General features: G+C 38.2%; 3 protein-coding genes across 5 annotated transcripts; 2 read left to right on the plus strand and 1 right to left on the minus strand.

The window, feature by feature from the left end:
- Positions 1-930: 930 nt before the first annotated feature.
- Positions 931-3,174, plus strand: LOC113350410 (cytochrome P450 CYP82D47-like). The gene is made up of 2 exons (XM_026594545.1): positions 931-2,150; positions 2,238-3,174. Exons 1-2 carry the CDS (start codon positions 1,071-1,073, stop codon positions 2,880-2,882), a joined length of 1,725 nt encoding a protein of 574 aa, XP_026450330.1. The 5' UTR covers positions 931-1,070; the 3' UTR covers positions 2,883-3,174.
- Positions 3,175-8,536: 5,362 nt separating this feature from the next.
- On the plus strand, positions 8,537-10,810 carry LOC113350411 (cytochrome P450 CYP82D47-like). The gene is made up of 2 exons (XM_026594546.1): positions 8,537-9,881; positions 9,966-10,810. The coding sequence occupies exons 1-2, from the start codon at positions 8,817-8,819 to the stop codon at positions 10,608-10,610; spliced, it is 1,710 nt and encodes a 569-aa protein (XP_026450331.1). The 5' UTR covers positions 8,537-8,816; the 3' UTR covers positions 10,611-10,810.
- A 517-nt stretch (positions 10,811-11,327) lies between these two features.
- On the minus strand, positions 11,328-14,457 carry LOC113350412 (phosphatidate cytidylyltransferase 4, chloroplastic-like). 3 transcript variants are annotated; one of them, XR_003360780.1, is made up of 3 exons: positions 12,842-14,457; positions 12,434-12,516; positions 11,328-11,467 (listed from the first exon to the last, which is right to left on the minus strand). XR_003360780.1 is itself a non-coding variant. In XM_026594547.1 (1 exon), exon 1 carries the CDS (start codon positions 14,241-14,243, stop codon positions 13,029-13,031), a length of 1,215 nt encoding a protein of 404 aa, XP_026450332.1. In that variant the 5' UTR covers positions 14,244-14,457; the 3' UTR covers positions 12,668-13,028. The 3 variants fall into 3 exon arrangements, 1 of the variants encoding a protein (XP_026450332.1); XR_003360781.1 differs by having other exon boundaries at positions 12,434-12,549; XM_026594547.1 differs by lacking the exons at positions 11,328-11,467; positions 12,434-12,516 and having other exon boundaries at positions 12,668-14,457.
- Positions 14,458-22,795: the final 8,338 nt, after the last annotated feature.

Below are 22,795 nucleotides of genomic sequence, written 5' to 3' on the forward strand. Positions count from 1 at the left end.
ACAACAACTGTGACTACGAACATGATTTAACCTAGTAAAATGTACAAAACAGTCCCAGTAGTAGGATCCGATTCACAAAAACATCCTACTGTTACAAACTATTAACAAAGTGATCATACTTCCGTTAAAAAGAGAGTTAAGTGGTGACTCACAGTTAAATATGATAATGAAATTACCTATGTGTCCTTCATATGTATCCCTCTGTACACAATTTTAACTATTACTTTTATTATAATCTTTTGACGGTGATGCTATTTATAGATGGTGGCGGTGCCGTTTACATATCGTCACACCGCATTCAGGATCGTAAAACCACATTCAGGTTCGTTACACCGCATACATCCAAAGAGTTCACCGCTTCCCCTTCGGGGTTTAGTAGAGATTCTTAAGTTTCCACCACCACCACTGTCGCTTCATCACCACCACTTCAACCAATTAGTTAATTAGGAAGGATATTTTGATGAAGGGTATTTTCGAAAAAGATGACACCGCTTTATTGAAAGGTGTTAAATCGGATGGAAAAAGACCAATTTGTAAATGAATTATAAAATATGATCATTTTGGCTGTTTAACCTACGGCTGAAAAAAAGACGACATTTCGTACATAAGGAGATGGATCCGTGTGTCGTTACTCGTTGCCTTTCATTTCGGGTTAACAATAGGCGCAACTGGACCTACTTTTTAACGTTATTTGGGTACCATATTTTAGGAAAAATCATTTTCTGGACCTCTCTCTTGTCCTAGGAGGTTTTCCTCCTCCACTAGTCGGTTTCATCCGTTCTGATTTGCATATCAATGGAAGGCCTATATCTCTCGCATAAAAGCTGTTTGTGACAACTGCCCGTCAGCCAATATACATATTCATATGATAAACGTTTACAAAAAAAGAAAATATGGTTATGATAAATATTTTAATTTAAGTCAGATCAGTATCTACATATTCAGAATATCACAATTAGCTAAGGAGCCTCCATCCTATCAATCTTATGATAAATTACGGTTCTTCTCCCTATTCTTTTTTTTTATATACATAAAGCTGTTCTTCTCCCTTTTGAAGTTAGCAGCTAAATATGATGGATATATCAATCATCGATCATCGTTACTTCCAGTTATTCGAAAGGATTGCAGGTTTATTAGCTTTGATATCCTTCTTCTACTGTATTTTGGTCTTCATTAAACGACAGCCAAGGAACTTGAAAACCAACTTCCACGAGGAAAAGCTAACACCAGCATCGCCGCCTGAAGTTGCAGGTGCGTGGCCAATAGTAGGTCATCTTCCTCAGCTGAATGGATCTACACCTCTATTCAAGATCCTTGCCGACATGTCTGACAAGTACGGACCTATTTTCATCGCCAGATTTGGTATGTATCCGACCCTAGTGATAAGTAGTTGGGAGATGTCTAAAGAATGCTTCAGTACCAACGACAGGTTATTTGCTACCCGTCCACCTAGTGCAGCTGGGAAGTACCTCGCGGAAGCCATGTTTGGCTTTTCCCCGTATGGCCCTTATTGGCGGGAGGTCCGGAAGATCGCTACACTCCACTTGCTATCTCATAAACGCCTCGAGTTTCTTAAGCCAAACCGTTACTTAGAGATAGATAATTGCATGACAAGATTATATGATTGTTGGATGGAACGAGATAATTTGATAAAGCAGAATGGTAGATCGACTACTAGTTCAGTTAAGGTGGACATGAGCCAAGTGTTTTCAGAACTATCTTTGAACGTGGTCTTGAAGATGATTGTAGGAAAGACCCTTTTTACTAAGAAAAACAAAAATAAAGAAGATTACACCAAAGAGGAAGAAGAGGGCCAAAAGCTTCATAAGAGTATCCTAAAATTCTTCGAATTAGCAGGTGTTTCAGTTGCATCTGATACTCTTCCTTTCCTTGGGTGGCTGGATGTGGATGGGCAAACGAAACAAATGAAAAGACTCTCCAGGGAGATGAACTTGATCGTTTCAAAGTGGCTTGAAGAGCATCAAGAGAAAAAACGACTTCAAACATTAGAATCCGATGGAGCAGAAAGAGAGGCTAATGATCATAAGAATCATGACTTCATGGACGTGTTGATGTCAGTTCTCGACGAAGAAAAGGAAGATCTCTTCTTCGGTTATAATCGAGATACCGTCATCAAAGGCACATGTCTGGTATGTATAACCATCTCATCAATTCGTAATATGCTTATTTGTAGATACTTCTTTTGCGGAGTGGTAAAATTCTCTTGGAATTTGCAGAACCTTATACTTGCTGCATCGGATACTACGTCAGTTACATTGACATGGGCTCTCTCACTAGTACTCACCAATCCTAGTGTCTTAAAAATGGCTCAGGATGAGCTTGACACCGAAGTTGGCAAGGAAAGAAACGTAGAGGGACACGATATCGATGGTCTCGTCTACCTCCAAGCAATCGTCAAGGAAACTCTCAGACTGTATCCTCCTGGCCCACTCTCTGTACCACACGAGGCTACAGAAGACTGCATTGTTGGTGGGTATGAAGTGAAAAAAGGTACGCGCTTGTTGGTTAACCTGTGGAAACTGCAGCGTGACGCTCGAGTGTGGTCAAACCCGTTAGAGTTCAAGCCAGAGAGATTTCTTCCAGAGACGGTTGGTGGGTTTGGTGGTGAAACGGCATACATAGACTTCAGGGGTCAGCATTACGAATACACACCATTTGGATCTGGAAGAAGGGGATGCCCGGGGATAGACTTTGGCCTCCAGACACTTCACATGGCATTGGCTCGTCTGCTACATGCTTTTGATTTCGACACAGACAGAGGATTTGTAATAGACATGACAGAAGGCCCGGGTTTCACCATGCCCAAAGTAACCCCACTTGAAGTTCACCTTATTCCACGTCTGCCGGCCACACTTTACTAGACTCAGTCATCAGTATATTTAAAGCGGTGTGCTACCAATGCAGAGTTGGGATTGAAAGTAGTAGTGATAAAAAAAAACAATTCCATAAATAAGGGTGTTCTGTACGGAGACAAAAAAAGACAAGTTTAAGGGTGTTCTGTTCTCCGTGCGTAGATCCATAAATAAGATTTGTCAATTGCTGGTTCAAGCCATTGGGTACTCTTTAAACTATACAAGCTGTGTTTCACATTTATTGTACCAAATATCTTGAATATGGTCCAAAAAATAGACAACTTAGTGAAAATGTTCATGTGGTTGCGTGGTTTTGCCGCTTAGAGAGTGTGAATTAGTAAGTACCGTACTTAACATTCACCATAGCTCAAACAAATATGATGAGATAAAATGCATAATGCAGGATAGACTTGTTATTAGCAAAGGTCATTGCCTTAGTTGTCCCTGCCTGCTCAAACACTACGAATACATTATACATCGATGGCCAGCAAAATAAAAATTTTATCGGAAAATGGGTCATTTGTCCAAAATATTTTAAAACACGATTCTAACGGACGAGCAAAAGTTAATATAGGTTAAATGGACACAAAAAAATAACAAAAATGAAACTGAATTCATCATGACTTAAACTTAAAAAAGAGCGAGATGAAATTGAATGCATCCTGAGATAAATTAAAAATAAGAAAAATTATTTGGATATGATGAAACTGTTTACATCCTGGCTATTTTTACATTCTCGTCTAATTAAACAGTATCAAATTTTATATGTCTTTTTCACCCAGAAATTATTGATTTTGGTCTTTTTAATCAATTTTGTGAATCTTTACTCAATTGTCATCAATCCACGGTAAGCTTCGCCAATTTCACTACAAAGATAGTAGGCTGGCGCACTAATGATAAACTTCTAGATTTCTCTCATAGTCCAAAGAGAAAAAGAGAGCAGCTAGCAAAAATTAACTAAAATTACATGTTGCATGTAGTTTCCTGGAATCTTGTCGAATTTCATGCACTGATTTTCTTTGTGTAACATAAAGTTGCATAAGCAGTTTATTAGCAGTTTGGTGCGCATAAGCATTCTTGATTTGTTTGAGGCTTTTAGGATGAACTTTTTTGTTAACTGGATGTATCGTCTCGTAAATTTTAGAGAAACATATCAACATTTCACCCCTGAGTTTATGAATCTGCTTCGCTACTGAACTACATTACGTGTATATATATACTTGATCCGCGCCATTGCTTTTGATACTACTTATATCTGTATACGTTCATCTTGTATCTATAAATCCGTTTGTTCTACAAGTTGGTGAACAGGAAACTTCTAAGAAAATTTAGGATGCAATAAAGGCACGTAATCTCGGAGCTGATCGAGTTAAAGAAGCCCGTCTGCAAACCTTAATGTCTGAATTTGAAAGAGTGAAGATGAAAGACACTGATACTATTGATAGCTTTGCCGGAAAGCTATCAGAGATAGCCTCAAAAGCTGCGTCACTTGGACAATCCATTGATGAAGATAAACTGGTAAAGAAGTTTATCAATAGTTTACCAAGATCCAAGTATATTAATATCATCGCTTCTATCGAACAAGTGTTAGATTTAAAGAAGACTATCTATGAAGATATAATTGGAAGATTGAAAGCATATGAAGAGAGAATCCTCGATGAAGAAAACAACGGAGAAACTCAAGGAAAACTCTTGTACACAAACTCTTACCAACAAAACTCTGCGACAAGAGGAAGAGGTCGTGGAAGAGGTTGTAGAGGAAACAGAGGCCGAGGAAGGGGAGGAAGGTTTAACTCACAAGATAGAACAACAAGTCAGAATGATCAAAACCAAGGGAAAGAAAAGAAGGATAGATCAAACATTATTTGTTACAGATGTGATAAACCAGGACACTTCATGCACGAAGTTGGAAGAAGCAAACAAGAATGAAACAAGGGAAGCAGATACAGCTCTTTTCATGCACGAAGTTGTATTCTTAAACGAATCTCTACAAGATAAGTTTCATGATTGGAAGGCCATTGTGTCTGAATATGAGACTGGAAGATCAGACATGGAAGTGGCACGCAAGGTTAGGACACATAAGCTTTAGAACTTTAAAGGCAATGTCTCAGAACAAGATGGTTCGAGGACTACCACAGATAAATGATGAAGCAAAAATCTGTGAATCATGTTTAGTTGGGAAACAAACGCGTCAAGGTTTTCCAAAAGCAACAACATTCAGAGCCTCAAAGCTATTAGAGCTTCTTCGTGCTGATTTATGTGGTCCTATTACAACATATACACCACAACAAAACGGAGTGGTGGAGAGGAGAAACAGGACTCTAATGGAGATGAAAAGAAGTTCTTCAAAGGCTCTGAAGGTACCTAGTTATCTATGGGAGAAGCTGTACGACACTCCACATACCTAATAAACAGGATACCTACGAAAGCTCTGAAAGACATGACTCCATATGAAAGTTTGCGAAAGAGAAAACCAAACATAGATCATTTAAGAGTGTTTGGTTGCAAAGCATACGCAAAAGTTGATTCTGCAACTCTTAAGAAACTGGATGATCGATCTCAGACTCTTGTGCATCTAGGAATTGATCCTGGATCCAAAGCTTACAGATTATTCAATCCAACAACGAAAAGAGTAATATTGAGTCGAGATGTGGTATTCGATGAAAAAGCAAACTGGAAGTGGAAAAAAACTAATGATGGACCAAGTAGGGATCCAGGAATGTTCCATGAGATGGGGTCAAGTAATTGATGAAGGCGAAGGACCCATAATCATCAATACCAATGGAAAATGATGTTAATCAAGAAGAAGAAGAGAATAATGAAAACACTGAGAATAACGAAGAAGAAGAAGAAGAAGAAGAAGAAGAAGAAGAGATCGATGAAATAACTCAACCCATTCCACTGCGAAAATCAACAAGACAGATACAAAAGCCACAATATGGAAGATTATGTTCTTCAAGCTGCAGAAGAATGTGAGATTATGCTACTTTTGTTAATGATGAACCAAGGAATTTTCAAGAAGCAAAGGTCTCGACTAAATGGACACAAGCATGTAGAGAAGAAATTATTTCAATCAACAGAAACAAGACTTGGTTTCTAGTTGATAAGCCAGGTGGGGTAAAATGATTGGTCTTAAGTGGATCTTAAAATAAAACGGAATGCTGATGGTACTGTCAATAAATACAAAGAAAGTCTTGTAGCTAAAGGATATGTACAAGAATCAGGCATAGATTTTGATGAAGTTTTTGCACCAGTTGCTAGAATTGAAACAATACGCTTATTAATTGCAGAGGCAGCATCAAACTAATGGTAAATTCACCACTTGACGTTAAGACAACATTCTTACATGGTGAATTGCGAGAAGATGTGTATGTTGAACAACCAGAAGGTTTTGAAGTAAAAGGACAAGAGCATAAGGATTATAAGTTATCAAAAGCTCTATATGGTCTAAGACAAGCTCCTCGAGCCTGGAATACAAAGTTAGATCAAATCTTAAGAGAAATCAGATTTGTTAAGTGCTCTAAAGAAACATCAGTATACAAAAGAGAAGAAAAGGGAACGCTTCTTGTGATTGCAGTCTATGTAGATGATCTATTTTTGACGGGAAACTCCCTTAAGGTGATCAATGAGTTCAAGAGAGAAATGTCATCAAAGTTTGAGATGTCAGACCTCGGAAAACTCACTTATTACCTTGGCATAGAAGTCCATCAAGGAGTAGATGGGATTCAGATTAAACAAGAAGCTTATGCAAGGAGAATTCTGAAAGAAGCAGGACTTGAAACTTTAATCCAACTAAGATACCAATGGAGTTTGGACTTAAAGTTTCAAAGGCACAAGAAGAAGCTGAGATTGATCCAACGAGTTATAGAAGAAATGTTGGATGCCTTAGATACTTATTACACACAAGACCAGACTTGGCTTTCTCTATGGGAGTAGGAAGCCGTTATATGCAGAGTCCACGCAAGTCTCATGGTGATGTAATAAAGCAGATATTGAGATATCTAAGAGGAACAATCAGCTATGGATTGAAGTATGGTCGAGGAGGATCAAAAGGAATTGTTGGGTATAGTGACAGCAGTCATAATATTGACCAAGATGATGGAAAAAGTACAACTGGTCATATATTTTATCTAGGAGAAGCACCTATTACATGGTGTTCACAGAAGCAAGACACTGTAGCCCTCTCAGCCTGTGAAACTGAGTTTGTGGCTGCAACAGAAGCAGCTAAACAATCAATATGGCTTCAAGAACTGTTGGGTGAAATCAAAGGAAGAGAACCTGAAAAAATTCTCATCAAGATTGATAATAAGTCTGCAATTGCACTCACTAAAAATCTAGTGTTTCATGGGAAGACGAAACACATTCACAAAAGGTATCATTTCATACGAGAATGCATCAAGAAGGAGGTCATTAACATAGAACACATACCCGGAACTGAGCAGAAGGCAGATATATTGACAAAGGCATTAGTTCGGATCAAGTTTGAAGAAATGAGAAAATTAATAGGAGTACAAGATTTCTCACAAGCACAGTTGAAGCTTAAGGGGGAGAATGTTGGATTAACTTCAACATAGAAGTCACTAACAAGCTGGTTAGGACAAGATTAGGAAATTGATGTAATCCTAAGGGAATTAGAAGTCATCTAGTTCTAAAAAAAGGAAAGACATGTAATAAGGTAATAGGACTAGGAAAAGGAATTCATAGTTCTATATATATATGATCACCAAAGTTGTGGTTGATCATATGAGCAAGATTAGAGCTTGTGTTTAGTTTTGAGAAATTTTCTAAACATCAATAAAAAGAGTTGTCTTTATATAAGCTAAGTTTCATCTTGCAGTTGCTATTAATATCTGTATACGTTCATCCTGTATCTATAAATGCAAGCAAGCAAATTAAACATGGGAAAAATAAATTACAGCAACCGTTAGTTTAAAGATACCCATGACAATCGTGAAACTGCAGAGATCTCCTGGAGTTGGTTCAAACTTTGCCTCTCGGCCCAATAAGGCAATAGCAGTTGCACTCTACCCCGAACTGAGCATTTCCTCTTTGTAAAAGCCATGCAACAGGAACGACAAATGCAGCTCTTGTCAACGAAACTTCTGTTCATATATTTTCCGTATCAAACAAAAAAAAGAAGATAAAGTTAGTGAAAGTTTTCTTTCTTTCTCCATTTTATCAGAAAGCTAGTAAAAGTTATAATTGCTGATTTCTTAATTTTGTCTCGTCAAATCTTTTGAAAACAACAATAATCAATCTGATTAATAATTTCTTTTATTTTTAATATATTATGTTTACCTAAAATAACCCTCATGCTTTAAACTCAACCAAAAACAGAAAGATTTTTTTCTTTTTTTCTCTCATCACCTTCTTCTTCTCCAGAACAATTTTATTTTTCGTTTTCAGATCTTGAACGATTTTCAAAGCTCAAGCATGGTGAAATAGATCCTCTCTTCATGTCGATCTCTCTTCCAAACATGTGTCATTATCAATTCGACACTAGCCATAAATGATAGAAGAATCAAATTAAACTACGTAACATCAAAGTGATTGTTGACCGTTTTTCTCTGATTGGCAAGCAATTTTCTACTTATACGTAACAAATGGTGTCATCTTATTTCAAGAGCCAGCACTATTAAAATGGTGGTTGAACCAAATATAAAAATATTAGCTTAGTTCCACTACCTACATTCATTGAATTCAAGTTGTTCTGGAATAGCAACAATGCACATATAGATAAACACAGTAGAATTCTGGAAGAAGCCTAAAGAATGGAAAATATGAATATCTACACTTTCAGTCAAATCAAGATTAGCATGTCTCTGGAGTGGGTTGGTGTAATAAACTGCTTTAACATTATCATATATATTCAGTTTCCCCAATAAGCTAGCCACCTAAATCCTATCAATCTTCTTAAATCATTATCACTAGCTGCTCAGAGTGATGGATATGGCAATCATCTTCGATCACCACTACTTGCAGCCGTTCGTGAGTATTGCAGGCTTATTAGCTTTGCTATCCTTCTTCTATTGTATTTGGGTCTTTATTATAAGGCCAAGGAATATCAAAACCAACTTAGACGAGCGCAGATTATCACCAGCATCTCCACCTGAAGTTGCAGGTGCATGGCCGATAGTAGGTCATCTTCCTCGGCTAATAGGATCTACACCTCTATTCAAGGTCCTTGCAGCTATATCTGACAAGTACGGACCTATTTGCATTGTCCGGTTTGGTATGTATCCGACACTAGTTGTGAGCAGTTGGGAGATGTCAAAAGAATGCTTCACTACCAACGATAGGTTATTTGCTACTCGTCCACCTAGTGCAGCCGGAAAGTACCTGACTAAAGCCATGTTTGCCTTTTCCATGTATGGTCCTTACTGGCGGGAGATCCGTAAGATCTCTACAATCCATCTACTCTCTCTTAGGCGCCTCGAGTTACTTAAGCATGGCCGGTACTTAGAGATTGACAAATGCATGAAAAGATTATATGAATATTGGATGGAACACCATAAGAAGATAAAGCAGAATAGTACAATAGCTAGTTCAGTTAAGGTCAACATGAGCCAAGTGTTTGCAGAACTGTCCTTAAATGTGGTTTTGAAGATAATAGTAGGAAAGACCCTTTTTATTAAGAATGGTAATGAAGATTACACCGAGGAAGAAGAGGGCCAAAAGCTCCACAAGACTATCCTAAAATTCTTCGAACTAGCAGGGGTATCAGTTGCATCTGATGTTCTTCCATTCCTTGGGTGGATGGATGTGGATGGGCAAAAGAAACAAATGAAGAGGGTCTCCAAGGAGATGAACTTGATCGCTTCAAAGTGGCTTGAAGAGCATCGAGACAAAAAAAGACTGCAAACAAGAAAAACAAGCGGTGAACCAAGAGGGAGTAATTATGATGATGGGAACGACTTCATGGATGTATTGATGTCAGTTCTTGATGAAGAAAAGGGTGATCTCTTCTTTGGTTACAGTCGAGACACTGTCATCAAATCTACATGTCTGGTATGTGATCAATTCTTAAATTCCAATCTACATCGGTTGTAGTTGATGCGGGGTAACTTATAAGATGGTTCTATTGATTTGCAGCAACTTATCGTGGCCGCTTCGGATACAACGTCACTTGCAATGACATGGGCTCTCTCACTGCTGCTCACCAATCCTAATGTCTTACGGAAGGCTCAGGATGAGCTTGATACCAAAGTTGGCAAGGACAGAATAATAGAGGAGCACGATATCGAGTGTCTCGTCTACCTCCAAGCAATTGTCAAGGAAACACTACGACTGTACCCTCCTGGACCACTCTCCGTACCCCATGAGGCTATGGAAGATTGCACTGTTGGTGGGTACGAAGTGAAAGCAGGCACACGCTTAATAGTTAACCTATGGAAACTGCAGCGTGATCCTCGAGTGTGGTCAAACCCGTCAGCGTTTCAGCCTGAGAGGTTTCTTCCAGAGTCAGATGGTGGTTTTGGTGGTGCAGAAGCAAAATTCGACTTTAGGGGCCAACATTTTGAGTACACGCCATTTGGATCAGGAAGAAGGATATGCCCAGGTATCGACTTTTTCCACCAGACAGTTCACATGGCACTAGCTCGTCTTCTTCAGGCATTTGATTTCAACACAGCTGGAGGACTAGTTATAGATATGGCGGAAGGTCCAGGTCTAACCATGCCCAAAGTAACCCCACTTGAAGTTCACCTAAACCCACGTCTGCCAGTCACACTTTACTAGGCTTAATACTTGGTAGTGTGTGTTACTAGCGGCAGAGACAGAACTGAAGAGGGGTCAAATAAAATTTCACTGTGTGCGTTTCCGCTGTGTGCAGTAACCAATGAATAAATTGGAAACTGTCGTTGCATTCGTGACTCAGCTCAGTGACTGTAAATTATTGTTAATCACATAATTTGAGAATCACTCCAACAGTTGCAGAATCCTGATCCTGAATTACTGACAATGGTACAAACATGCATCAGAGAACCAAACAAAAAAGTTGAGCTAAAATGCAAATTCTGAACTAAGGATAGACACTGGGTACTATTAACAAATGCCATAACCCAAGTCTTCCTTGCCTGCTCATGCACTACAGATGCATTGTTGGCCATCAAATTTTTCTTTTTCTTAGCAGGTCATTATATCCACATTAAGTTTAACATATTTCACTACAGACACAGTAGGCGCACTATAAACTTCTACATTTTTCTCGTACTTTACATGTTATATATGTAGCTAAAATAGTGTTCATGCACTGATTTTCTTTGAGCAACATAAAGTTGCATACCTGTATATATTCACAGCTCTTTGGCATAAGCAATCATTTGAACTTAACTTGTTAGAGGCCTTTGAGATGAATTTTTCCGTTAACTGAATTGAAATGAGACTTTAAGACTGAATGTTCATGTAGCAATCTCATCAAACTTAGAGTCGACCTTTCAGCATTTCACCCCTGAGGCGATGAATCTGCTTCGCTAACTGAACTACATAACATATGTATTTTATCTGCACCATTGCTTCTAATACTGTTCATGGTTTATGTAACCCCTTGAGTTACCGTACCTACTTGCAGGGCCTTATTTAGCCATTATAAATAGCTGCAGAACAATAACAAAACAAGTTAACTTGAAGAATTACACAGCTAGAATAGTAAAAAAGAATGCAGCAAAGCTTACGAAATGTGAATGATATTAATATGTTTCTAGTAACAATTCAATTGTTGCACAATGCAGAGTTCAAGTCTAGGAACACATAAACAAATCATATCGCTAGAGCTGAGTTATTTCTTCACCAGAAGTTTCCAAGCAAATTTACAAGGCAAAACCTTAAACATGAAGTCACAATTGAATGTCATAAATCTGCTTCCGTTGACTTATGAACCCACCCAATTATCCAAAACAGGGAGGATGGAAACGTTTACATGTAAAGGAAAACATGACATGGACCCACATGAACACTGAATTTACATGTCATTCTAGACTAAATCTATAATATTCTCATCTACTATGGTCTACGGCATCTTTCTCTGGAGTGGCAGAGGAGAACACCCACTTTAAACGCACACCAGTATCAGTGAAGATTATATTCATGTTGCATCATCTCTAAAGTCTAAACGTAAGAGCATCCACAGCACTAACTGTTTTAGCACTTACATTACAATGGGAATGCTAATTTAACAATTTGACTGAACTGGCATCTGAAAATTGCAAAATTTAGCAGACTTAGTCTTAGCTGTTGATCCATAAACTATAGCCATTAGCCAGACACCATTCCGCACCCCGTCTATAGAGAAGTATGTCATTCACTTTTGCTAAGAAACGAGCACATCACTATTGTGCTCGATTTGAAGTTGGGTATAATGGAAACTAATTTTCAGTTATGACTTTTGAGTCAATCCCATGTGAAGTAAATTTTATAAGTGTGTGTGGCTCATCCCGGTTCTCAGACCAAGTTTAAAGTCACTACATACATGACCCAAATTTTTTAACATTGTTTCCCAGGTGCTTGATCCCAAATGAAACTATTTGAAAAATAAATCATAGCAAATACTGATTTGAAAATACCTTTGACGATCTTGGATCTGCGGAAGCTCTTCCTGAATCGGTTAAAAATTTGCTTCTCTACCCCAAATACAGTTCCAAAATCCCTGCTTTTTATACACCAGCTTCAGTCAGTAATCCTGTAAATTGTAGTCCACTTGAAGTTTCACATAGACTTGCAAAGGTTTCGATAGCAGTAAGATTATCAGAACCCAAATAGAAGCAATTTGAAGCACTGACAAAAAGAAGACGAAGATATACCAAAAGAATATAGGAATGAAATTATTGGAGTGGAGTTGTATTTAACAAAATTCTAGTTAACAGATAATAAATAAATAATCAAATAAATAAAGACTAAGACAACAACTGTGACTACGAACTGCTAGTATTGTTTCAAAACCAAAAAAAGAACTACTAGTACACAAGGTTAACCTTATTCCCTTCCAGAAAAACAGTGCCTACTGCATACACGATGATAATCCTTTTGCAGTCCTTCATTTGCACATCTTCTATCCTCAAATTGTACATATTTGCTTGTCATCGACGTTGTCCCAATTCGAGAATTGAAGAACCAGAGAATTTTCCCTGTTTTTTCTTTTCGAGTTGATTACTGTACAGATCAAACCCCATAAAGCGGTAAGAAGGTTCTAACAAATGAGTATGCGAGAGCTCCAGTGAATATGTAGCTGTCCACTCTATCAAGTATTCCACCATGCCCAGGGATAAGGGATCCAGAGTCTTTGACACCAGCCTCACGCTTAATCATGGATTCAATAAGGTCACCAAACAATGACCCCACGAAATTCAGCAATCCAAAAGCAGCCGCATTCAGTAAAGATGTTGGCCAGCAAAAAACTTTTGATAACATTAGCGCAGTGGCTATACAACCACTCAATCCTGCAATTGCGCCTTCCCACGTCTTCTTTGGACTAACAGTAGTAAGTGGTGTACGACCAAATGTCTTTCCACCAAGAAACGCATACGTATCCGCCGCAATAATACTACTAAATGAAATCAAAGTTGCCACTAAACCCACAGTCCAATGAGCTCGACCACCAAGTAAAATAGGCCACACAGCTCCTACCCCCGAATTCAAAGCCGGAGCAGCCAAACCACATCTCAATTTAACCCAGAAACAAGGCAAATAACCACAATAAAACAACCCAAACATTGCATTACTCAACTGCGCAAAACGAGGATTCCCACTTTGTAAAAGCAATGCAACAGCAACAACAAATGCAGATGATGTCAACGAAACATCAATCCGACCGTAATACAATGTAAGCACAGGCATCAACGCACAAATAACAGAACAAATACGTGTTAAATATTGCGGTAACGGTGTCATCCCTGAAGTAATACCCTGACTTCTAACCAACTCAAAATACTCACCTGCACCAATGTATACTACAGCAGCTAACGCCACTGTGAAAATCCATCCTCCAGCTAACACAACCCCACCAACACCAACCCCAATTGCAACCCCAAAAACAACCCTTTTCTTGAATTGACTGACTTTCTCCTTCTCCTCCTCCTGCTGCTGCTGCTGCAAATTCTCCCTGTGCCCTTCATCGCCTTCAATTTCACTGTTGGAAACTTTAATTACAGGATTATTAGCAGGGGGTGTGCAAAATCTACGACTGGAATGAGTTCTAATTAGGGTTTTTGTTGATAGATTCAATACCAATTTTGAGCTCAATTTGGGGTATGGTAGTCTTGAAAAAGTTAGGGCTTTTGAGGTGGAGGTGGAGGAGGGGCGGTGGAGTGAAGAAGTAAGAGCAAGGGGTATTGGATTTGAATGATTGATTTTGAGATAAGATGATGATGAAGCCATTAATTATGTAGGGTTGGTTCTGTGGAAACCTTGGATAGGCTGTTTATCCATCAATTCAATGAATGCGAATGAGAATGATAACTGTAAGGAATGATGGGGGAGGAGGGGTAATTGAAGTTGATTGTAGATTTAGAATGCTTTGGTTCATCCACCCAGTTTGGTTGGTAATTTCCACTACTTATTTTACAGTGATAATCTTCTCTGTCTCTGTGTATTTTGTTTTTCCCTGGGTGAAGTGTTAAACCTTTTGTTGCACATTCTTAAAAAAGCATTGTGCAAGTCGCCTACGACTACGAGGGGTACATTTTTGGTTGGTCCCACCTTTACCTTTACGTGCACGTTTGTTTACTCCTAAGTTGTTTGAATTTGAATTGTCCGGATCTGATTGAAATCATCTGACTCGTCTTATTCAAAAATATCTGAGTCAGTAGTTTTGTCCCATGAAGCGAAAGGGTTTTCTTATGAGTCAGTAGGTTGGTCCCATGTGTCAGTAGTCTGGTACGGCCCGGTTCTTTTATGGAACCGGTCTCTGTACCTAGTGTTGGTCGGTACCTCATTTGGAGTGTACCTAGTGTTGGTCGGTACCTCATTTGGAGGATCGGTACCTGTAACTGTACCTGGAGTTGTACTTGTACCTTCGGTACCGGTCCGGTACCCGGTTTTTACCTATTCCAGTTATAATTACGTAATTAAACTTGCAGATAACCAAAAAAAAAATGTAATTTCATAGGTCCATATCAGTTAACAAGCATTCATTTAATTATACAAATCAATGGAAGAAATATCAATCTTCTCCATGGTTTTTCTCCCCTAAAACTAAGTCATAGTCAATTCAAACGGCAATAACCATTCACTGCTTCATGGTCTTTCCCTGTAAAGCATACATTCATAATAACAACATTCTTCTTGTTCTTTTCTTCAATTTCAGCTCAAGCCCAACTCTCTATTTCTGTAATTCGAGCAGCATACCACTACCAGTCACCTGTATCAACAACTAACAGACCATTACCAATTCACGTTCTCCAGCTCAAACTCTACCAGATCCATCTACACTTTCCAATTAATTTGTTTCCACCAGTTGCTGTCTCATCTTATACCAAATCAATATTCACTGAAACTCAATCTGGACTCCTGGTCAATATAAACAATCCCCAAAAAGTTAGATAGACACAAAACAAATATCAAACAAATCCAACCCATTTCACAATTACATGTTATTGTTTAATTTCAACAAAATCAATCAATTCAATCCATGATATTCCAAATTGATCTCAAACAAAACCCTAAATCAAACATGCAATTAAGAACCCTATGTTCAATCAGATAGATCAATCAAATAAAATCAATTACAAACATCAATTTATTCACCTTTTCTTCTCATCTTTGATTTCTTGTTGTAGAACATCAACACCCCCTCAATCTCTTGAAGTTGAAATATCAATCATCAACACTACTATTGTACATCATCAACAGCAGACTATCAGATTCAATATTCTCTAAATTGAAAAACCCCTAAATTTAACATGCAATTAGTTTTCGAAATAACCGGAGAAGACAAAGAAGAAGAAGGTGGTGGTGCTGTGACCGAATAGAGGTGCAGGTTGTGATTAATCAATTAATCAATTGACATAAACAATCAACTCTTCTTCCTTTACAAACTTTAATTCTCTGTTATCTTCACCAATTTCAGATCCATAGATTCTTTTTCTTCATCAACATAATCATCGTCATTTAATCTCCATCTTCAACGGAGAACAAACACCACCTCTGATTTCATTCAAAAAAAAATATTCTCATCTTCAATCTTCAGTGCCTTCATCTCCTCTTCTCTTCGGTGTAGTTTTGAAGAAGAAGAAAAATGAAGAGGAAAAGATATTTCGATAGATAATATGTCTCAAATACCTAGGATGGACGACCAAGATTAAATACCAATTAAAAAATCTAACGGCTTAAATCAACCGGTACTTATGGTCTGGTTCCAGTCCGGTCCCCACAAGAACCGGTCCCTGTACCGGTCTATCCCGGTTCTCAACTTCCAGTACCGGTCCCTGTACCGGTTACACCGGTTCCGGTCCGGTATTTTCGGTTCCAGTCCGGTCCAGGTCATCTTAACCGGTTCTTGTGCAGCCCTACTTACATCTGACTCTTGATGAGTCAGGGGTTGACTCAGATCCAGATCGCGAGTCAGATGCAAATAAACATGGTGTCAGACTGTCCATGGATCTCTCTTGCATTTTTTCGGAAATTTTGCGGTAAGTCAAGCCACCCTTTTTAGGGCCAGTGTAAGGCTAATCTTTTTTTACCGTGATATCCTGTCTTTCAATTTGTAGCTTGTTTTTCTTAGTTTTAAACTTTTGTTGCAGAATTTTGCAAAAGCATTGTGCAAGTCGCCTACCGAGGGGACATTTTGGGTCAGTATGGACGACTGTCGATGCCAGTGATGATACATGAGTTATCAAATTCCACAGAGAATTAGCAATCTGGTGAATCAAATGGCGATGATTGTTTCGTTCTATATAGTCCATATTATGGTGAGCCCAATTACTATCCTCGCAGGCACCGGTCATACGAGCAAGGAAATAAGGAATATTATAATACTAGTTCCCCCTTAAATGATTTAATCAAACAGTTGAACCCTTGTGCTATTTATGATCCTTCCATTTCTCTAGAATAGTCTCTCAAGTAGTTAACTGAGAATACAAATAGATTTGTGTTGGAAATGAATGGACGAACTGCACCCATGAGTAAACTAAACTTTCTTTAGAAGAATCCCTTAAGCACATGGTTGAGACGAACGAATGAATTGCTTGAAATAATCTCAATTTCCAATACAGTGTTTCCAATAATACCCTTGAAAATGAGGATTATTCTAATCAAGATGACGAGGTTAGAATTGGTAACACTACTTGTTTAGAAGAGGTTCCACCATTTTTCTGTTATTATAATAATGATTATGATGAGGATAGTGCTAATGAAGAATCTGAAATATATAAGAATCGTGATTATAGCAGAGACTTAGTCACAACACTCGGTTGTTTCTAAATGTGGAAACACCAGTGCATGATGGATAACTGTCCCTAAAAGTCCTTAAGTTAATTAGTAAAAGGCATCATATTTCCTTATGCATCCATTTTGTTTCTAGCACTGTTATCAATCAAATGGTTGCATAATATGTTATGCAGCTTTAAAAATGACTGCATAATAAATTATGCAGTAGAGAAAATGGCTGCATAATCTATCATACAACTACTGATTTTGTAATTATCTTGGAAGTTGGTAATCATCTATGGAAGTCTTGAGAAATATAGAATAAAACTATTGGTTTTAAGTCACAAAGTGAATTTTTGGTTTACGGTTTATCGATCTTTTGGCTTATGCAGCAGAGTTAAGGATATATCGCAATTTCCGAAGTACCGATTGAAATTTGGGTTTCAATGTAATTTGGGTTACAAGGGAGTTCTGGTCATGACTACACTTTTTCTTTATCAGAAAGCAAATTTGGAGCTACGAAATAGACAAAGGGACCAGGGGTTGTTCACAAGGCAAATTAGATCACGTTATTGATTGTACTTCAACAATTACGAAGACTTTAGTTTCAAACATGTTAGAGTAGGCTAGAAATGAAACCCAAATCATAAACCATATTTGCTATGTTATGGTTTAGGTACATAGATTGCAGGATTCCACGTGCTTCTGTCTAACGTCCTCTCTTTTAATATCTTTCATTATTTGTAAGTCTTTTTTCACTGCCTCCTCCCATGTCGATTTTGATCAGCCTCTGCTTTTGTTTGTATCTACGATGCGACTTATACTTTATTGCGCATTGGTTCCTCGTGGAGCCTCCGTTGGAGTCCAAACCATCACATACAATATTTAATAAGTTTTTCCTATATTAGCGTTACTTCAAATCTATCACTTGTATCATCATTCTTAATTCGATCATGCCTCGTGTTGCCACAAATCCATCACAGCATACACATTTCTGCTACACTTATCTTCTGAACATGTAGTTTTTCGGTAGCCCATCATTCGGCTCCATAAAGCATAACAGGCCTGATCACCGTCTTATACAACTTACCTTTCAGATTTTCCGAAAATTTTCTATCGCATAGGATGCCAGATGAACATCGTCGTTTTATCCATCCGCTCAAATCATATGGCTAATATCATCATCAACCTTATCATCATTCTGCAGCATCGACCCCAAATATAGAAAAGTCCCCTTTTCATGCATTTGTTTGTCATGCTAAAGCGACATCCCCATCCTACGATCTAGTATCGCTAATCCCATGCACATCTCATATATTCCGTTTTAGTCTTACTAAGTCTCAAGAACTTTGATTCTAGAGTTCGCCTCCAAAGTTCCAATTTCCTATCAACTCCTACCTTACTCTCGTTAATTAGCACCACCTCTGCGGTAAAGAATATGAACCAAGGGATCTCCCTTAGAATATCTCTTGTAACTTCATCCATCACCAAGGTGAAAATATATGAGCTCAGTGCTGACCATTAATGTAATCCTGTATTGATAGGGAAGTCATTAGTTTCACCTTTGCAAGCTTGAACACTATTCACAACGCCATCGTACATATCATTGACGAGGGTAACATACTTTGTGGGGACTTTCTTGTTTTCAAGAGCCCACTACATGACATGTCTCGGGACCTTGTCATAAGCTTTCTCTATAAGATGATAAATACCATATGTAGATCCTTCTTCTGTTCCCGATATATTTCCGTAAGTTGTCTTGTTATAAATATCGCCTCCATGGAACCAAATTATTATTTGTGACGCTTGTCCCTTTATTAGGCGATGCTAACTTCCTCTCTTCCAAAGCTTCATCGTATGAATCATAAACTTAATTCCCATATAATTTGTGCAATTTTAAATTTCTCATTTGTTCTTGAATATTGTTACTAAAACGCTTCTCCTCTGCTCGTCTAACAGCTTGTTCCACTGGAAGATGTTGTTTGAACAACTAGGTTAGCCAAGTTATTCCTACATCTCCAAGCATTTCTATACCTCAATAAGGATGTTATCAGGCCGCAACGCCTTTCCTCTTTTCATCCTCTTTAAAGCCTCTTTTACCTTCGAATTTTGGATCCTTGTAACAAATGCCTCTGTTAGTGTCATCAAAAGGGTCATTTAGCTCGATCTTGGTGTTGTCCTCCTCTCCGTTGAAAATCTTTTTGAAGTATTCTCTCGTATATTCTTTATCTTGCATCCTTTACCAAAATTCGATTATTTTCATCCTTTGACGCATTTAACTTGGTTGAAATCTCTTGTCTTCTTCTCACGGGGTTTAGCTATTTTATAGAAGTTATTTTCTCTCTCCTTTGTATTTAGCGCGCTTATGGTACAAATCTTCATATGTGCGACCCTTTGCTTCACTTATTACTCGTTTTGCATTTTTGAACGTTTTACTCACTCCTGTGATCGATGATGCAACTCTTTGAAACACTCTTTTTTGGCCTTGATCGCCTTTTGAACGTCCTCGTTCTGCAACCAAGTATATATCTATCGATCCACATCTATTTCCTCTCGTTACTCCAAACACCTCAGAAACCACCTTTCCAATGAAAGTTGCAATCTTTTTCCACATGTAATTAACTTTTCCTTGTACGCCTCATAACCCTTCCACGGATACCATATATTCAAACATCCGTTAGGTGTCTTCTTTGAGATTCCACACTTCGTTCTTGTAATTTGGCGACTTTGTCCCGTCAAACACGTGTCCTAAAGAAGTCGAATACGAGAAGTTGATGTTGTGAGACAATACACGCTCCAAGTATAACCTTACGATCTGCGCACCCCTGTTTATCCTCCCTCATAGTAAGAACAAAAGCAGCTTGGCTAGAGTGTTAGCCATTATTGAAAGTCGCTAAATGGGATTGTCTCTTCATAAAGAATGTGTTATCTATCATGTGTTCGTAGGCTATAGAGAAATTCAAAAACAAAAAAATCTCCTTCTTGGTTTTTGTCACCATACCCGAACCCTCCATGCACCTTCTCAAAATTAACCCTCCCTACTTAATTGTTCCAACGTGACTGTTGAGTCTCTTCCAATGAAAATATTCTTGTTGCTAAGCTCACCTCTTAGATTCCATCTAGATCTTCACACAACTCACGCTTGGCTTTCTCGCTTAAACCTACTTGTGGAGCATACGCATTAATGACGTTCAAAACCATCTCGTCAACTACGAGTTTGACGAGGATGATGATACCCCCTTGTCTTCTAACGCCGATCACTCTGTCCTTGAGGATCTTATCGATTAGGATTCCTACGTCCTACCCCGTTCTTCAACTTCTATTACATTCTTTCCTGCTTATTTAGTCTCCTGAACACATAACATATATACACGTCTCCTAATTGCAGTATCTACTACATCTCTTAGCTTGCCTGTTAATGACCCCACATTCGATGTACCCACACGAATCCTACTTACCTCGGCTAATTTCCTTTACCTTGGCACTCATCGAGTAAAGTACGAAGACCCTCGATTATCACTATATCCGGCGACAATGTAGCGTTCCACTAACAGGGGGACGATATCCGTCCTTGTTTATAGTTTATACCCTGGTCCCGATATGTCGCGTCATGTAAGAACGTGACGACCCGATCCTTGCTCATTTAACACAATTTCTGGGTTCCCAAATAACGCGTCGCTAAAAGGGTGACTCCCCAACGATATATTTATGGGTTCCATTTCACGAAATTTCAGCTATTTTTACGTTAGTGCGCCACACCTATCGTTATCTTCCTCCACCTTATCATTATAAATTTAGGACATGATGTGTAGTAAGAAACAACACATGCATTTTTGTAATTACAAAAATAATGTTCGGGTTACAATTCATCAATCTTTTGGCCAATGGGAAAAATTCTATGGGTTTAGTACAAACTTTGGAATCCTGATGAAAATTTGGGCTTCGGAGAATTGTTTGGGTTATTCTAAAACATTTTGGTTAGAGAGAAAATTTCAAGCCACAAAATGTGTTAGAGCACTTCTCGGTCGAACTCGCAAGCATTTTTATCTCAAGCTTGTTTTCAAGTTTAGTTGCCAAAACTATAAGTCTTGATTTCTAGTCTAGTTATAGCTAAGTCTCGGATTAGGATAAAAAGTTTAGTTGAGCACTAGACTTCACGGCGTTCATCGATTGAAGACAAAGAACTACTAAGGGGAGCTTGTGGAACTTCATCAACAAAAGGTATGTGGAGACTCGAACTCATCTATCACTCAAAAGTCTATCTACTCTATCTCCTATTTGAGACAAAAGTCATATAGCTATATAGACTTCAATTATACACATTTGATATTTTGAGCTGAGTTTAACTCGCTTATATATTTCTCGAAATATGTGTTGATAAGCTTTCGCTTTAACCAAGTTTATCTTATATTCTTGACGAAAGTAAAAAGATGATCATGTGAAAATCGTCTGGTAACATCTTACATGATTTGTGTAAGACAATCATTTGATATAGACTCGGAATGTTTCGTATTTGATCATTCGATCACTTGAAAATTGCTTTGAAGCTAATAGTTTGTGTGAGACAGCTATTGTCGTCTTCCAAGAATGTTCCAATGCTTGAAATGAGAGTTTAGAACAATTAGATATAAGCATAGTATACGTACTTGCATATATGTAATCCAAGTCCGGGAACCATGGTATAAATACCCATATGCGTGCTGGTTGGTTTTGTGAAAGTCTGGGAACCTTGCACGCATTCCGGTACACGTACTGGCGTGAGGTTCAGTTTCGGAAATTTCTACTGAGTTTGGAAGGCATACGTACCAGTTCGCGTACTGGCGAACACAAACTAAGTCCGGCCATTTAGGTACGCGTACCCGTTTGCGTACCTAAGTGGATAATGTTCTAAAATCGGTTTGTTCATGACTAATACATTTATATAATAAGGAATGCAATCTTTTGCAAACCATGGCTATAATGTTCATGACTTTATTCGGGTGAATTAAAATCGATTTTGTTTCAACTGTGTCTTGTATACTTCTATGAGAATATAAACAATCGAACAACTCTAGAACTAGATTAATTTGAGTCATTTGAACTAGTTATGGTTAAGATGAATAAGGTTGATATGAAAGTGTTTGATCATATGGCTAACCTCGGTTAACTATTATTGAGCCAACAAAGGTGCACACGTTTAGGTACGGTTACTCATATCTAAATGAAGTCACTTTTCATTTGTGTGTAACAAGGTAAGTTCGATCTAGCGGTTGAAAGATATTAGCTTGAGTCTAATCAGGTTTTCATCTAACGATGAATATTGAATGCTTTGTTACCAAGGTAACATTGATTGCAAACTTTGATTTGAAGACTATAAAAGGAGAACTCTAGAAACTGGAAAACCTAATCCCCACTCCTCATGTGTGATACTAGTTGCGACTAGAGTCGATTCTCTTTAACCTTAGGTTTTTCACGAAACCCTGTAGGTTAACGACTTGAAGACTTCATTGGGATTGTGAAGCCAGACCCAACTACTTTCTCTATAATTGCATGTTCTGATCTTGCTGTTTTCTATCGTGATTAAG

The sequence above is a fragment of the Papaver somniferum genome, chromosome 2 (genome assembly GCF_003573695.1).
Source record: "Papaver somniferum cultivar HN1 chromosome 2, ASM357369v1, whole genome shotgun sequence".
Lineage (NCBI taxonomy): Eukaryota > Viridiplantae > Streptophyta > Magnoliopsida > Ranunculales > Papaveraceae > Papaver > Papaver somniferum.